General features: G+C 35.4%; 1 protein-coding gene across 1 annotated transcript in view; it reads left to right on the forward strand.

Moving 5' to 3' along the window:
- Window positions 1-14,882, forward strand: part of LOC120624645 (mitogen-activated protein kinase ERK-A) — a 67,314-nt gene extending 52,432 nt beyond the window's left edge. The window contains exons 6-8 of the mRNA XM_039891302.1: window positions 4,668-4,835; window positions 10,464-10,652; window positions 12,578-14,882. Coding sequence (XP_039747236.1) covers window positions 4,668-4,835; window positions 10,464-10,652; window positions 12,578-12,697 — 477 coding nt within the window. The 3' untranslated portion in view covers window positions 12,698-14,882. The remainder of the gene's footprint in view (window positions 1-4,667; window positions 4,836-10,463; window positions 10,653-12,577) is intronic.
- Window positions 14,883-18,874: the final 3,992 nt, after the last annotated feature.

An 18,874-nucleotide genomic window follows, 5' to 3' on the forward strand; every position in this document is an offset into this window, starting at 1 on the left:
ACGATCCCTGGTATGCAGCTCTAACTTTTGGAAGTTAAGGCAAAGAGTCAATCAGCGGGCGATGGAGAGAGCTATGCTCGGAGCATCTCGACGTGATCAAATCATAAATGAGAAATCCGTAGAAGAACCAGAGTTATCGACATAGCGACAAAGAGTCGCGAAGCTGAAGTGGCGTTGGGCGGGTCATATAGCTCTGAGAACCGATAGACGTTGTACCGAAGTACTAGAATGTCGACATCACACCGGTAAATGCAGCGTTGGTACCCCTGACGAGGTGGCCAGATGACATCAAACAAGTTGCACGGAGCCGCTGGACACAAACGGCACTAGGCCGTAGTATTTGGAACAATGGAACAACTCCCTACAAATACCCATGTCCAGCAGTCGACGCCCATTGGTTGACATGATGGTAACGAAGTTACTGATAGACATTTTCATTTTATTTAAGAGTTTATTATATAGTAAAGCCGCAGACACACTTCAATTTTATTAATTTAGACCTAACAATGCAGAAGTCTCATGATACTGCGCCTCTCGCATAAAAGCTCCATAATAAAGCGTTGTTTTCGTCAACCGTCCCTGTGAGTGACACTTTCAGGCTTTGTTGTGAATTATTTTATCGAATGCACAGTCATTATTTCGAGCATCAATGGCACGGCGCGGTAGCTTGAGCATTGTAATATTTTTTCGCAAGTTGTATGTTGTACTTCAGTTTAATAAAGCTCGTAGAATAATCGAGTATGAAGATAACAAGACGGTATGGAGTGGTAAAGTTGAAAAATAAATGTAATTACTTTATGTATCGGATTTAATAGTAGGTATAGCCTACATGGCTTTGCTCTGCGGTTTCACCGGCCTTTGTACTTTTTTTAAAATTGCACTGTTAGTTAGAGTTATACGAACAAACTGTAAGCGTAACTTATGTTATTTAGCAGATGTTATTTGTAACGATAAATGGTCGCAATTAACAAACGACCGTGATGCACTGCACTTATAATAAAGGATATATAATAAAGAGGTACAAAAAAAAAGTACCGACCTAAAATAGTCCTCGATCACCATGTCGGAGAAAAAAGGAAGAAACACAAAAAAAAACAATCGAAGAGAGTTGTGTGGCCTAGCAGCAACATTAAATGTTGCAACGTTGAATCGAGTCCGTAAATTAATGAACGACTATCTAAGGTTCGAAGGAGAACAAGGGATCCGTCGGATGTCGGTCATAGTATATGCCAATAACAAAGAGCAGTAATCGTTAAACTAAAAATCCAAATCGTACTTTTAGTTGGCGCGAATACGGAATGTTGAAAAACATATTTACGTGTTTTAGCCTTGTGAACTCTAGGTCGTCACATAATGGTACCTATATTGGCCTATACTATTAATTTTCCATTTATCTCTTACCAATTAAAATTTAAGTGTAATTTAAAATCGTCAATTTTAGGCATAAAATGTTAATCCTTACACAAAAAGTCCGTAGCATTATTTATAACCCTTTACATTATTTGATTTGGTCGCATAGTTTTAAATAAAATACGCACGGGAGGGAAGAGTTAACGTCTATGAGTAAGGTTACTTAACGTGAAACCGCTCGACGGAAAAGCTCGTCTTCTATATTTTATTCTATTGCAGATGAAAATATTTATCGAACGCGAAGTCATTATTTCAAGCATCAATAGCAGATTGGCGCGAAAGCTCCCCAGCGCTGTAATTATTTCGCAAATTGCGCTACACTTTCACGAGTCGAATGAATAGCGAGTAGAAGGGATTTCTCGTTGGGGATGTCGAATACAATTTTAAATATACGCTTCGTAGATACCTACGCTGGGAATGCATTATATCTAAGGAGGGAATTTTAATGAACGTCTATAAAATTATTAAATTGAATTTCTACTTAAGGAGATAGATGATCGTTGATAATGCAATCAGATTCAATAGAAAGTACAGAACTTTTTAATCTTCTTATAGCAGCACATACAGACTGAAAGACTTGGAAATTTTTAAACCTTTGAGTCAAAAAGTTAGGAACTTACACGCTCTATAGGTTTCCCACATAAACACAATATACCCCGACCCGTCGCTTTCCATCGCCTAATACCTGCGCTATAGTTTTGCTTGCTCCGGATCGAAGCTTTATGTTAGCTTAAGTATGTACGTAAGTAAGCTTCTTGAAGAAATTGATCTAAGGCGTCTAAAATTCAAAGGTACTTTAATTATTTGACATGTTCTCATTTAGTCCTTTACTATAAAAACTTAAGTATCAGATCGTCTTAACAATTAATTAGTATTCGACAAGGCTTTTAGACACAATGGCCTATTAGACATAATAAGATCTTAAGGTAATAAGTATACGAAGAAATAAACATTATATATATATTATATAGTGATTTTTTTCAGACAACGTAAAGGTCGTGTACAACTTCTATTATTTTATGCGAGATATCTCTAAGAAAAGTGAATATTTTAGCTTTTTAATACGATGAGCTTCATAAAAAATACATCGCCAGTGAAGATATGAACGTATCGAATGTTATTTCCATTCCTCGTGGATATGAACAAGATAAAATAAACCTTTGATATAAGTATGTAAAGCCAAGACAAATTGTCAATTCTCCCAATTCAAAGGTTTCTTACGCTGTCTTTTAACAATTTTTGGGTCCCTCAAAGTGACTTTTATTGGGTATTTGAGAATGTTACATGATTTATTACAGTAGAATATCTTCTTTTATACTTATGCAGCAGAACCATAAGTCGTAACTGACCGACAGACATATTACGGCCTGAACCATGGGACTGGTTTTAAACTTGATAAACTTATTCCTCATAGTCTTAAGGTGTATGTAACGGTAATTGGATAGTAATTTTTTTTTAAGATTCAGATTAAAGATTGTATAAATTACATCTAACGGGGTTGATACAAATTTATTATTTTTAGAACTCAAACCTATAAATTAAGATAGGTTTTGAAATAATAACAGTAGGCAAGCCTTTGTAGGATAAAATATGTAGACACATTTTGTACGTCAATAGCGTACTGAAGACTGCTTCAATGCTCTTTTAAGACTGTGTGAATATTTTAGTTTATGAAATAACAGAATTTCCACGCAGTCGCGAGCTTCATCAAACGAAATAACGTATTAAGAAGCTTTAATATTTTAGTTCTTCGAATGAATGTATTAATTTTCAAAGGTATAAACTGTTCTGCACGTTCCGACTCTGTCGTGTATGTTTTCAAAGATAGCGATCAACATTATGCTTACAATTCCTCGTCCATTCAATAAGTCAATTTCTTGCATCCGCCGAGACACCTTATAAGTTTTCCATACAAACTTTAAAGCGGTTTTGTACACTATCTACCCCGAACGACCGCGTTGCGAAGCTCTTCCGCACTATTTACTTTGTTTGCTCAACTTGTTTAAGGTTCTAGCGTTATGTTTAATAATTTTTAACCTTCCTCAAGAATCGGGCTATCAAATGCAAATGTTTGTTCCTCTATATAGATAAGGTGTAGATAGATAAATTTAAATAAAAAATAAAATGTGTTACTGAGTTGGGTAGTGAAGAAAAGAAAAAAACACTTAACAAAAGAAACAGAAATGAGTATATAGTAAACAATGTAGACATGCAAATGCGGCCGTAAGCAATCTCTTACTGTAAGTCTGTAAGACTTACAGCAAGAGAACGGGATGGTGCCAAAAGTGTTGTAATATATACATTAATATCAAAATGTATAGATACAAATACATACATAATGGATGTGGGGTTGACTTTTTTATATATTACAATATGCTCTGCTTACAAGGTTGGTTTTTTGCCAATTCAATTTAATTACTTTGTACTAAAATTGGTAAGGGCACGTAAGGGCGTGGTCGCCGGTCTAATTACAGGTAAGCACATGAGGCTAAACACTTACGCTTTAGGTTCATAGAAGCACGGCGGCACTTTAAGGGACGTGTTGCTTGCATGCCCTGCGAAGAATTGCTCTATGGATGTCGGAACAAGTAGGTGGGACATCTACTTGTTCCGACAATTATTCCTGAATAATATTATGTGAATCCATGCCTATGTCCTTAAGCCCTTTGTTGCCTGGAATGGAAGAGATCGCGCGCTAAATTAAAACCTCTGTCTAACTTGCTCTGTGTTTTCTAATTTGCTGTAATATTTTATATCCTGTTTGTTACAATAAAAGTGGATTCAAAATTCAAAACACTTCTTTAGCATCGTTGTGATTTGAAACGCTCTTAAAAGAAAGTGCGTCACATAATCGTACGCGGTTTTTTGGTTTTCCATGTATCCGGCGAGAACCATACATTTTCCCGGAATACAAAGCAGAGTAGTAATCTACCTCCTTTCCAAAACTAACTGGAGTAACATCAATCCATCCATCCATAAAAACTTATTTATAATATTAGTAGGATAATGAGGTAGAATGCAATAAATATTTTGTTTCCTATTTTTTGCCATGGAAACTTAATTATATGTAATATATGGAAATTAATATGTTACGTTAAAATAATGAATAATTTTAAGCTTGGTAAAATAAATAAACCTTACATTTGTCCTAATACTTCTAATGCTCTATACGCATCTCAATGTCTCGTAGGTTAAATTTCTGAATGATTTAATGTATGTGTGAATTAAATGCACAAGATTTTTTTTTAATTTACCAGGGCTACACGAAGTCAATAGACATCTGGTCGGTGGGCTGTATCCTGGCGGAGATGCTGTCGAACCGGCCGATCTTCCCAGGGAAGCACTACCTCGATCAACTGAACCACATCCTAGGAGTGCTGGGCTCACCAAGTAAAGATGATTTGGACTGTATCATCAATGAAAAGGTAAAAATAATCGTGCGTGACTAAAAGTATTACAAACTACACACACCTCTAAACATTAACATCATGATCCGCCCCGGCTTCGGTCGGGTACAAATCAGAAAAAACCTGGCTGGATCTGGCGCACTGGTAATTATTTTGTGCCATTATAAATAAGGTATACAATCATATCTTTTGTGTGTGCCAATTTACAAACAATGGCAAAATAATCATTGCTTTTGTATTGGAACCCCCTTAAATAATTATTTTACTCTGTTTTTATTTGTATATGTTGTCATAGCGGCAAAAGAAATACATTATCTGTGAAAACTATCTCACTATAACGGTTCATGAGATACAGCCCGCTGACAGACGGACAGACAGACTTAGTAACCTTTCGTGTTTTACCCTTTGGGTTCGAAATCCTAAACAAGGGTGAAATTACCGCCTTTGATTATACATACTTTCTTTATAAACAATGTTTGCAGATAATTTTCCGTTATGTACACAATACAAACAAAATACGCGGCCGACAGATTCGGGCAGAGAATTATCTTTTCGATTGCTTTATGTTTCTACCTATGATTTCTTAAATCATTTTGTCGATGATGTATCGTAAAAGAAAATTATAACCAACATAAAATGCAAGAGAATATCATATCTATTTGCATTTTTCGAGCTGTTGAATATTTTTATGAATATAATACACATAAGTATTTATAATATTCAAATAAACACCCAGACACTGGAAAACAATCGAGTTCATCACACAAACATTTTCCAGCTGTGGGAATCGAACCAACGGCGTAGGACTCAGAAAGCAGGGTCGCTGCTTACTGCGCCAGTTGGCCGTCAAAACTTAATTAGGCTTTGGTTTCTTTTTTTTTTTAATCTGTGAAAAATATATACAAAGTGAGTAGGTACGAAATGAAGCCAGATATATTTTTTTTTTATAATAAAAACGTCTTCTAAAGTACATGTGATATACAGACTAAAGATGAATTTTTTGTATAAATCAAGTACATTCCAACTAACTTTCAGTCGCGAAAAAATTTGCTACTGCTACTTCTAACTTTGAAAGAAATGTGGGTGAACCCTGATGTACTGAAAACACTTGAGTAGTCGTGTCAAGTGTATAGGCGTGATGTTAATTTGTGTGATTGCGTAAACAATGCATATTTATGCTATAGCAGCAATCGCGGATTATTTGCTTGAAGAGTTTTATCTGTTTCCGAAACTCTTCATCTCATCGTACATCTTTCGTAATTTTGCACATTCTATACGTGCCCGGAGTTTTGCCCGAAAATACATAAAAAAAATCCGTACAGTAAATTTAAAAAATAATAAATATTTATATAGACTCTTTTTAACATGAAACGGTTGCTTAATCAAAAATCAACAAATAAAACTCAAAAATAATAGTATTTTTAATCTGGGGTTTACTCCCAACGAAACACGCGTGTGACGTCATCTGTTTTTTAACAAAATAAAAGCAAACATCACTGACAGCGTTCTTTCAACTATTACTTTCCTTTTATCTACTCAAATGAAATCGTAGGAAAGGATTTACAGATAATAGCGGTATTGCAAACTAAATGATCCTCACAAAACTAAATCGGAGAAGTTGCAGACATTCCTTCGCTATTTCGTCTTGCCATGTTCAACCATATTTTTCTTATTTCGTGGAATATTACAGAAAATTTTATTTGAAATAGTAACAGAAGTATTTGTACAATGCTTTGTGCTAAACACTACCGATCCACTTCCAGTATTCAGAAGATTCTAAAAGGCATCTACTCACTCGGTCGCTTTATTTTGAGGTGACCGTTCACTCGGCATTTTCAGTCTGTTTTGGGTACATTAAGGGCTGTAATAAAAATTGTTTTTTCTTTTTCACAGTTACCTAACCTATATTTAAGCACTATTATTAATTTGAAATACATACTGAAAAGTAGGCCGATTCCCAATTGATAACCTCCTCCTTTTTGAATTAGGTCGGTTAAAAATGAGGTCGGTCCCATTTTTCAAGTCTTGTTCAAATTGTATTACGCTGCATAACAATAGCATATAATAAATATGTAAGCAGCCCGGTCGTATCGGGATTGTGTTACAACCGTAGCATCTCGTTACGATCTCGTTACACAGGGGATTTCACTACCCACTTGACAGTTCAGTTAAAATTAATTATGTATGGTACGCTCGCTTAATTAACAGTGGTGTCATTTGCCCGTTTCATTTTGAACAAGTTGTATGTTATGGCGTGGGGTCTAATATAAACACTTTCTAATTATTAATTTACGATGTCACGTCATTTAGGTACATTGCTCTCATGCACAATGTATGACCGCCTTTGATGACCTGCCTGGAGCAGTGATTTTAAGTGTGGCGTCTAATGTTCGATCCCCGGCAGAGGCTGTGGCTAGCTACCACCCTACCGACTGTGCACGCCACTGTACGTGGCATAACGTCGGAATAGTTAAGCAGTGTTTTCCCACGCTCTGACATTCAAGTGGTGATGCAGTCTAAGAGTATGGAAACGGGCTAACCTGTTAGGGGTATGGCAGTTGTATTACCCAGTTATACTACCCAGCTATATAACCACTAATCTGTTTCTACGCGACATGATATCGGAACACTAAGTCGCTTAGCGGCACGTCTTTGTCGGTAGAGTGGTGGCCTCCCGCAAGACCAGACAAAAGAAAATTCAGAAATTATTAATTTCCAAATTGCCCCTGCCGGGAATCGAACGGGACCTCCTACTTAAATTACACAGCGCTCACCGTTGCGCCAGGGAGGTTCGATACTTTGACGACAAAGTATCGAACTAAGCTCATTCAGCAGCCACCTTCAGACAGCTACCAGCCCCTTCCAATCCGGAAGATAACACTACGCTAACGAAATCTTTAAAATGAAACCTTGGATTTAATGCAAATAAATTGATTGATACAAAGTAAGAAAGAATAAATATCGAAAAAACCAATCAGAAATACAATGTCAAACAAAAAGTACCGCAATGTAAATCCATCAAACTTCGCGTACTCGTTTCCACAAATCAAATTAAATGTACCGTATTGCTGAAACTTTTTGGTTTTCGCTTTATACACCCCGTGTTAGTTTTACGTACCGTTTTATTATTACAGAATGAAATTTCTGTAACAAGCGGCTTTGTTTTTACTACAATATAGCGTAACTAGTAGACCGAAGTTGTTTGCATTGTCAGTAGTCAGAATTTAGTTCTATTGTTTGTTTGTTTGTTTACTACTTTTGAGGTCTGATTTTTAAATCGCCAGATAATCTCACACAGAGGAAGAGGTTTTCATAGATATTGCATAAGAAATCTATCAAATTTATTCAAATCAGCCCTAAAATATATGTTTTATCGGAACAGAATATATTCAGGTTCTTAAGGCTCAGTCTTTCTTTTAAATAAACCTAAGAAAATACATGAAATGCAGTGGTGTTTGCAGGAATTTGGACCAGGGTAAGCATAAAGCAGTAAAATGGCATAGAATAGCAAAATCGCCCTCTGTTGCCAGTTATATGAAAATTTTAGGGCAGGCAGCGCTTTTGTGCATGTATGAAGAGCGCGCCACTGATGAAATAGTACTCGAGTATAGATTGCTGCATTTTACTGGTTTGCCGTTGGCATACAATTGAAGTGCATCAGAGATAAAAAAGTAATAATCTAATATGGTTCATGTATTATGGATCTAGTGTCTACGCACAAAAACTATCACATTTATCATTATTTAATAGGTTCGTTTCGCATTTATTTTGTTTTTAATTCTCCTCTTTATATTTCACGTTATTAGGTTCATTATGCCAAAATTTTCTTAAGAAAAACGAATCTCAATATTTTTTACTGTTTGTCTTGGGCGAGAACTTAAAGGAACTTAATTGTAAAAAAAATACGGGTTGCACTCCGAGAGTGCCGACAGAATTGAAAAAATATTTTAGAACGTTAGACATCTTTTAGATGATAGGTACTAGAGTTAATGGGATATGAATTGCATTTTATTTGTGAATTGTATTTTATTAATTATTAGAAACTTTAAAATACATTCGATAAATAATTTCGATAACTCTTGTAACATCATCATTATCATTAAATTTTTTACAATCTAAAATAGAAACTGTAGGTTCATGGCAACTTAAATAGGAAATAGAAACAATTTTGATTCGAAGTCATTTGAATATCTCGAGAATTGTACGTTTATTTCTCATTGGTAATATTGCGTTGATTGGACAAAGTCAAATCAAATTCTCTATTTAAAAATTCAAATAGATGCGTCACTTCGTCACACGTCATAACTATGTCGCGAGTCCAGAGATTTTATCTCTTCTAAAAATATGCGTAGCGCGCTAATAGAAGTTATCACTTCAAAAGTTTTCCGTTATGTTAAGAACAACTTGTAAAGTTATTTCAAAGTAAGTAAGTAAGTTACACCACACTTATTGGAAAGTCGTAAAAGGGGGAGGGGGATACACTGCGTATTGTTGTCGACATTGATAAATGTTAGGTGCTTGCTTTACTCGAAACTTCTCGAGACTTTATCGAGTGTACCCAACTAATGTGTTTACAAATGGTCAAGTGTGTTTCATAATATAATACATACGTTCTATGTTCTAATCTAGCATTTTCAGTTTTTAGACTTTCGTACCTAAATCTTATCTTATATGTTAAAACGAGCAATTATTGTATATATGTAATTGGAATCTCGGAATCGGCTCGAGCGATTTTTATGAAATTTAGTACACAGGGGGTTTTGGGAGCCATAAATCGATCTAGCTAGGATTCATTTTTAGAAAATGTTATTTTATTTGTGTTTTCCGGTAATAACCGATTTGGTGCAATGAAGTTGCACGGGTCAGCTAGTGTTGGAAACGAAATGATTCAATTTTATTCTGGAAAGTATCGAAAAATAAAGAAGTTAATAAAAAAAATTGAAATAAATTACAAGCTTGAATTTCTGAGAGAAATGATGCAATATAAAACAATTTATGGTGATAATCAATTATTCAACTGGGATGACTTGAAGCAAAAAATAATTGTATTTTTAAACGGCATATTCAAAATTCTGACTAATAAAAAAACTTTTATTTCCAAAATTTGCATCTGATATTTTAGCTTGTACGCGATGAATTAACAATTTCTCTAACCACGTTTTTTTTTGGAACATTTTAATAAACAACTTATTTATGATGTCTCCTTCCAAGGTATAAAACCCTACCTATGGTTTTAATCGTAGTGGGCTTGTCTATTAAGATTGTATCGTATCGAAAAATAAAGAAGTTAATAAAAAAAATTGAAATAAATTACAAGCTTGAATTTCTGAGAGAAATGATGCAATATAAAACAATTTATGGTGATAATCAATTATTCAACTGGGATGACTTGAAGCAAAAAATAATTGTATTTTTAAACGGCATATTCAAAATTCTGACTAATAAAAAAACTTTTATTTCCAAAATTTGCATCTGATATTTTAGCTTGTACGCGATGAATTAACAATTTCTCTAACCACGTTTTTTTTTGGAACATTTTAATAAACAACTTATTTATGATGTCTCCTTCCAAGGTATAAAACCCTACCTATGGTTTTAATCGTAGTGGGCTTGTCTATTAAGATTGTCTTGTTTTTGTCTACCCAGGCTCGCAGTTACCTTGAGTCACTGCCGTACAAGCCACGAGTTCCGTGGACGGATCTATTCCCAGGCGCTGACCCTCGTGCACTCGACCTGCTGCACCGCATGTTGACCTTCAATCCTCACAAGCGTATTACCGTCGAGGAGGCTTTGGCGCACCCATACCTCGAGCAGTACTACGACCCCAATGATGAGGTAGGTACTTACTCATACGTCTCTGTATTTCCGCAGGTGAACAAACATACCCTGGAACGGATCGAATCAGCACAGGACGTGAAGTGTATTTGCTTTAGAAATGGATTTTAAGACACTTTCTGACTCATCAACATTATTTATACATTATCGACCCAGTACAGTACACGGGTCTCCTCTCAGAACAATGAAGAGTAGGTCTTAGTCACTTTTGTAGTTGGCCAAGTGTAGATTGGTAGAGTTCACGCACCTTCAAAAAGGTTCTGAGAAACTGTTAGGCATGCATCCACATTTCCTCACGTCACGTGTTGTTTCTTTGTCGTTCAAGCATGTGATGTTTTAAAACGCACATTAAACCAAAAGTTACCTGTTCAAACATAGTGGTGAGCAAGGTGGAGCGTAAAAGGCCTCACAAACTTGCTCTTATCAACAGCTATCATAAAATGGAAGTCCAGACACGACCTTCGTAATGAAGAATCTGTCAAAGTAGATGAAGATTTCCGCCGGCTGTTAGCACTTTGGAACTTTTCGATAAGGAGTGCCGCCGTACAGTTGACACCTAAGCTAATCTTCCTGATAGCGCTTTTAAAGCCCGCTGTTAAGCTGGATGACATAATCGAGCAAGGCACGTAAGTGTCAATAACGTCATAGAGAGACTCCATGAATATGTAGCTGTGTGCTAGTTAGTGGGTTTCAGTGAAACTGGTTTCAAAATTAAGTGAAAAAGATGTGTGGCGGTCTCTATATTACTTAACTAGATGGCGCCACAAAGATCCTAGAGATAAAGTAGAAAGAAAAAGTAGAGAAAGAATAGAAGAGAAGGAGAAAGTTTTCATAAATAATGACGATACAAATTCCAAATATATCGAATAAGCTGAACCTCGGGCCTCGTGCACGAACACTCGTTTGGAGGAAGAGCTTCCTATTGTTACGGTCGACCACATCATCATAGTTCCCGTAAATTAGCTGCACCCGACGTTATTATCGCAGCACCGCAAATCACGCCTGACGCACACACTCGTGATTATCCAAGGGGAACTATAATATTCATAATATTTGTCATAAATACGAAAAGTACACCGAGGAAGTTAATTTAATGTAACATTAAAAAAATTCTTCGTTGATAAAATTCCCCTAGAAATTTTGTATTGTTTGCCATGAATTGCTCGAGCGCGATCCCGCGAGAAATCGAATTAACAACAACGAGTTCTCCTGAGGACTGACCCGGGCCGTCAACCGATGAGTGGTCGTTTACTCCTCGTTAATTTGTGCACATATTTAACTTGTTTTTTTTTTAATAATTATTATTGTAGTGGTAGCCTACTGGTAGAAATATTACTGCAATTTATTTCTTTTTTCACCCGATTGAGCCAAAACGGCCTGTCATGTTTTTATGGGAGTGGTGACAATAGGTGAACTGAGTCGTGAGAGTGACATTGTGTACATCAAAATAAAAAAAAATACAAAAAGAAGGATTATTTATGGACTTGGATGCTAAAAATCATGTGTACTGTTACTTCGGTGGTATTTCCAAGACTAGGACAAACTGGGTAACCTTGAGCTGATTCTGCAGCATCAAGAAGTCTGTGGGATTCCCAAGCCTCAACAACTTGCAGCAGACATAGCGTGTTTGGGGCCATTAGAATGGTCCCAATTTTATATTTATCGAGGCACCGCTGAAATAAGAGTTATTTTCGCCAGCTCATTCTTTAAATTCTGATAATACTGTCGATAATAACACAGCTACATTGTTTTTTTTATATATAATTAAAGTCACTATGCTTTATAGGCAATAACATTGTACTGTGGCGTTAAAGGGTTTTGATTCTGGAAAACATTTTCTATAATAACGGCGAAGTTTGTACCAATTGCCATAACTTTTCTGTGTTGATTTAGCCCGACAAATTAAATCATAATTTTCTTTCCAGCCCGTGGCCGAGGAGCCCTTCCGTTTCTCAATGGAGCTAGACAATTTGCCGAAGGAGGCACTTAAACAGATGATATTCGAGGAGACACTTCTGTTCAAACAGCTGAACGAAGACGCGTAGATCTTTTCACTAAGAGCCCTAAGCATTTACGGGGGCGAAACGTGCAAACTCTACTTAAAGTAACAAATATAATACTACAATATAGATAGTTTGCTATTTAAATCCTCAGACTAACGGGAAAAGAAAGATGGTAAATGAGGCGTTACATTATTAATTTGGAAAGGAGATATTACAATTTCAAACATTAATTACATAATACAACTTCGTTAGGGGTTTCGCAATAGTTTTATGAAAGAACGACAATGGTTTTACGATGTTCTAAGGGCACAGAACTCTCTAAAAGGATACTGATGTGCGGTCAGATTTATTCAATAATTAACTACAGTTACAGAGAAACATGCAAAACAATTTGCAGTATGTGAGCTTGGCAGCGCCAGTTGTATCGTAGAGAAACTTTTTCTGCTTTTTCAGTTGCGTTTGACGCGTTTCATACAGTTTGATAGTGTACAGTGCCGCACACACTTGCTGCATCATTTGGTGTGAATTGCTCTTCATCAATACACACACCCCACGCCCCCACAATTCCTTTCGTTCTAATGGATAATTTGTCTGTGATTTTTTCGTCTATCTTTTTCCTTGAGTTTGTGTTTTAATTCGGGTAAGTGATAAGTTTCCGAAAATGACTTATAAATTTATTACAGGTTTCTTATATGCACCTCAACGCTGTACTGCGTTTATTTCTATATAAGATATCTTATCAGATAGCGATTAGCAGAAATTCAATAGCCGCAACGCTTACTCTGTTTGCGTTCGGTAAATAGTGAGTCATCAATAATGTATTTCAAGTATTTAGCAGCTAAGCGTACTTTAGTTCGCTTTATTTCTTAAACACATATTCTTACAAGTACTTTCAAAAAGACAGATAGCGTTGTATGATTTTCAAATTCTTACTTTTTTTTTGTTAAAGTTTCACATCTACCCAGGTGTTCACATTTTCTTAGAAACTTTTTTTTTTGAAAATAGTTGTTTTTTTTTTGTCTTTAAGAAATGACTTCTGCTTTCGATGACATACTGTTTTTTAAAAGGTAATTATATTATTCTTAAAATGATTTTTGTTAGAATCAAAAGAGTTTGCATAGTTTGTAACTTTTTTTCATGTGAAATGTAATGAAGCGATATGACCCCACCATAAATATGGTTGACCATGGCGAATGGTGAACCTGGTATTGTATTTCTTTATATGAGTATTGCGGAATGCGATTAAGGTCCACCGCAGACAGTATCGTTTTGATCGGCCGATATTTTTGTCAATTTCTGCACCAATTAAGCCGTCCGTTGTTCTGCTGCAGGTCACATTGATGCTCAATGAGAACAAAAAAAATATAAAAACATTTTTATTTTTTGGTATTTTAAACATCTAAAAACACAAAAAAGTTCCTAACTTTTAATGAAAGTAACGTAATCAGCTATCGCTAATCAGCGTTTATCAGCTAGACACAATCCGGAAAAAAAACTGCAGGTCCCGACGGCATATCCTCTGATTGTCGGACTAGCCAAGAAATATTCAATTCGAATACATTTTTATGCTCACATTTCGAATTACCCTTTTTAATGAATTAACAGTTCATCTTCCTCTTAGTCTTCCCATACTCAAAAAGCACAGAAGCGAATATATACAAAGTGTTCTGTAAAGCAACTGACCTAAACTAGCTATCGACCGATCAAAAGTTCGTATTCTGCGGGGCATCTGATAGACGAGTATTTCGGTATTATAAATAATTTAATTTTTTATCTTAAAGAGGATTATAAGATAAAAGGATTGCTTAAGTTTGGGAATCTTATGTAAAAAAATTGAATAGCGCTGCCTAAAGCGATAAGTCTACTTTACAATAGGTATACCTATTGTTATTTTCCCATTTTGAGTATTTTGTAACTTACAACGACTTCTTTTAGAATTTAGGTAATTTTGAATTCAATTTTATTATTTTTTCTTTATCAAAATGATAACTTATATAAAGGAGAAGTGGGTAGGGATTGGCACTGGTATCAATAAAAGTGTCGATACTTAAATTACTATACAAACGATAATATCGATACTGTTAAGTGTTAAATATTTCTAGTAATATCTCGAACATACAGTTGCTTTGGTGAAGAGATACATCCTTAATACCTCCAGCAGGAATAGCGCGGGCAAGGGACAAAAATTATATCCCCCGATTATATCACCTGACAAGGGATATAATTAACGTTTCCACCTGCTAAAGCACGGGAATATGGAGTAGAAGTTTACCCCCGTTTATTATTACACATATATATTATATGGATATTATTTTCCCTAGTGCGCCAGTGCTCTGAGAGTTGATAAAGCTGTGGGAGACGTCTCCTGCCCATGCTAGCCGCGCAGCGGGTGCATGGCTTACCATGGGTTCTTTTAGATTTAAAAGTGTTGAGTAATATATTGTAAAGAAAGTATCGATACTTGCGCATCCCTATATGTATTATGAAAGGAGAGAAGAAAAAAAGTGTTATTTATCTAAAATATTAAATGTAATGTGTACTATGTATAAACAGAAAGCGTTCGACTGGTTGAGTAGAATTTCCAAACAGTAGTTAAGTATATATTGAAATCATAGAACATTATAGATAGATAGGAGTTTTTCTGAAATTTATCAATGTTAACCTACCTTGTCGTGCGCACGGCTTGTAGTTTTGGGGTTGCGCAGACCGAGCGTCAGGCCGCTAGAGCAAGCTCATGCATTTTTTCCACTGATAATACCATTAAATATAGAAAGCAACAGCAAATAGATGATAAATTTCCCGAATATGTGAGCGGAGTTTTACGCATGGTCTGCATTGATCCTTAGGGCCGGCTTACATTGCTCGCGCGGCGATGCCTGGTTCATTACGTATAACAATCAAATATCGACCTTATTGGGCAAAAAATAAGATGCAAATACGTATTAGCTACGCTTTACTCTGGTGATACTATGAAAGTGTATTGAATTACCATGAACATTTTGACGAATAAAGCGTTTTATTTTATATGGACTTTGATGTGGTCTAGATATATAAGACCACTTCAAATAAAATGTATGGCATCGTTGCGGCATGAAGTGACTTTTAATGCTAAACCGCACTTGCGATAAGATAACCGCAAGCAGTTTTATTTACCGCAACATTTGTGTTTTAAGGAAATAAATACCAGCTGTTTTCTTCCTTGACTGATTTGTGTTAAATTGTGTTAAATATAAAGTGGTTTTGGACTGTTGCGGACTAAATTATCTTTAGTGCGGTTATATAAAACGCAGGTGCGTTTTAGTGCGGTAACCGGCGTAGGAAAGATACTCGTAATCTACAGTATTAAGGCAAAAATGTTTTGTGCATTGTACTTTTAAAGGGTTATCGAATGTATAACGATACGTGTTGCAGAAGTTTGCCCACGCGAGCTACTAAAAAGGGACGCGACGAAATTTTCGATCGACTTAAATGTCGTGAGCCTTTTACTAACCTTATGTTGACAGGACTAAGAATCAAATTTACCCTATGTATCCTAGTGTTTCTTCATTGTACTTTTTGGCAACGCGATTTATTGCTTGACTCGATAAAATGTACATAGAGGTTAGAACTGATTTTTTTTAATGGGTACAGTTATTTGCGTAAAGGACGGGTTCAATTTTATTTGTTGTATAACTGACCTACAAGCTTTTTTTTATTTTTAAATATTATATTGGATCATTAAACCGGTAAAAATCAATGACGTTATCATGAAAATAACATAAATAAAAGAGAAATACAGGAGGTTGAAACCTAGAAATTACCACAACATATTTAATTAAAATAATCTAAAAGCTAATCAAATAAAGCAATATTTAAAACTGAATACCTGCGACACTATACAAAGAAAAGTGACGATACAAAATTAAAACGGAAAATAAATTAATTCAAGCTATGTTAGGAAATGTTTGACATGTTTTTTGAATGAGGTCAAAGAACTACTGAAAATGTCATGGTTGTTTCTGTAAGTATTTAAAAGTGAGCAAATTTTAAAGACAAGCGCATGTTGTCCGACAAAAAGGTAAATGAAATGGTTTCCGATTCTGCGGGGGACTACCCGAACGCGGTTCACAAAACTCTCCAATATTTCCGTTGACTCAATGTCTCACTTTGTAAAAAAAAAATCATTTACGTCTGTTCTTTAGTGACATTATATTTATTGTACGAACGTAAGCGTGATTCGTACGAGTCCAACTGACGAGATTTAAAGGCCGTTCCAAACGTAAAGCTTTGCCCATAATCATCACACTGGGCAGAGGGGATGGTGACCGCAGTAGATAGTTGTAGTAGCACAGAGCACGCTGCCCGTTCTCCGTTACATTCCCTAAGTCGCCTCGTACGCGGGAAGAGGAGGGTCGTTAAAAAAAGTATTCAGATCTTCCGTAACCTCACGGCTTTTTAGCAAATTATTTTTAATTATACATTAGCCAAAGCCGGGGAAAACCCACGAACCCCAAGTTAATAGAAAGATCGTCTAAGCATTAACGTGCAATGCCAATTAACTAATTCGATCAATTTAGCTTCGTGTTAATTTGATAGAACAATTCTCTAAATCAATTTGGAGATTTAATTTCAGATAAGTGATTCCTTCGGTAACTTTACGATGTTTGTAAATAAAAGCAATAAACTTAACTGGATTAGTTTTCGATATATTATTTTATGTTATATAAAGTATTAAAACCTTTTACGAAACAATTTTTTGTTATCTATTTTTTTGGTTACTTGATTGGGTAACTCCTGATATATATCTATATATCTAGTAATATTATAAGATTGAGAAGTTTTACTTTTCAATATAATATTATTACTAGATACGCACCGATGTTCGGTCTGAAAATGTCATGTGCATTAGTTACTTATACACAAATCTTGTCATGTTGAGAAGCAATCGCTCCAGCTTACAAGCAGGTTTATATCACTTAATGTGTCATTTTATCGAGTCTATTACTATCGACTGTCAAAAAATCTGTACTCCTTTTAGACAGTGAGATTTTATTTAAAAAAATACCATGCGAGCAAAGATTGCGTTGCTAAGCTTTAGCATTGCGTTAGAATGCTTATAAAAGAGAGTTTCCGCACAATCCCATTTGATTTCAGTTCAGGAAATGTGGAAACCATACAAGACGAATCACTAGCAATACAGAATAACTTGTTTAGGACCACGCAAACGGTTCAAACTTTTTATGAACTTAGTAAATCGTACTTATGGAAAGCATTAGAACCATGTGCGATAATTTTGACCGATGTAAATACTTTTACATTTCGAATTAATGTATTTTGAAGTGTCACTCGACAAAATTTAACGCACTTTAAATAATTTATCAATTCCTGTGTGGTGTTACTCTATCATTGGTGTTACGGTGTTCGTTAAAAACTTGTTTTTCTTAATGATTTATCAATGAATGGCTATTAATTAATTAAATAATAACTCTCGTCTTCCTTGTAATTGCATGTTCGCGCACAATTCGATTTTTATACCATCTACAGACATGAATTTAGCGCTGACTTTAGCGATATTGGTTGATTCGATCTAAACACGAATAAACCAATATCGTAGATGCAGACTAGATTGCATATCTGTAGATGATTTTAGCATAGTTAATTCTTCATATCAGATATTTTAAAAATAGTGGTTGCTAGATTCGGTATAATATTGTGTTTTAAAATTGTACGTGGCGCTGTTAGCCTAGTTTATAAAGTGGAATGTCTTCGCAGTTTGTTGTAAGGCTTACGTTAATGCGGAATGAATACCTTACGTGTGTGCGCCGACTTATATTCTAAACTACCAAAGAAGACTTTATACTTAACTTGTTGAATGTTATTTATTAAAAGATATCGTGGCTTGTCTTGTTGAAGCGTTCTTTATTAAAGTAACAAGGTATTATATTTTGAAACTAGAATAGTTGGTGTTCGAGACGTCGACAGGAAGTAACAGGCAAAGGAAGTAAAGTACTCACTACAAGAGTTTTGGTTGTAAAATTAGGCAACAATTAAAACATTAAAATGTGTGAGTATTAATCAGGAGGGTGAAGTAGATTAATATTTTTTCTATCACTCCCTCGCCCGCACTTATGTTTATGTCATTGTGACAAATAACTCTCCGCCAAATATGAAAGGCTTCGAACTTATTTAAATGTAGCTTTTTTTTTTGCAACTTAACCACAGATATCGGAGCCTTGAGTT

The sequence above is a fragment of the Pararge aegeria genome, chromosome 6, assembly GCF_905163445.1.
Source record: "Pararge aegeria chromosome 6, ilParAegt1.1, whole genome shotgun sequence".
Taxonomy (NCBI): Eukaryota; Metazoa; Arthropoda; class Insecta; order Lepidoptera; family Nymphalidae; genus Pararge; species Pararge aegeria.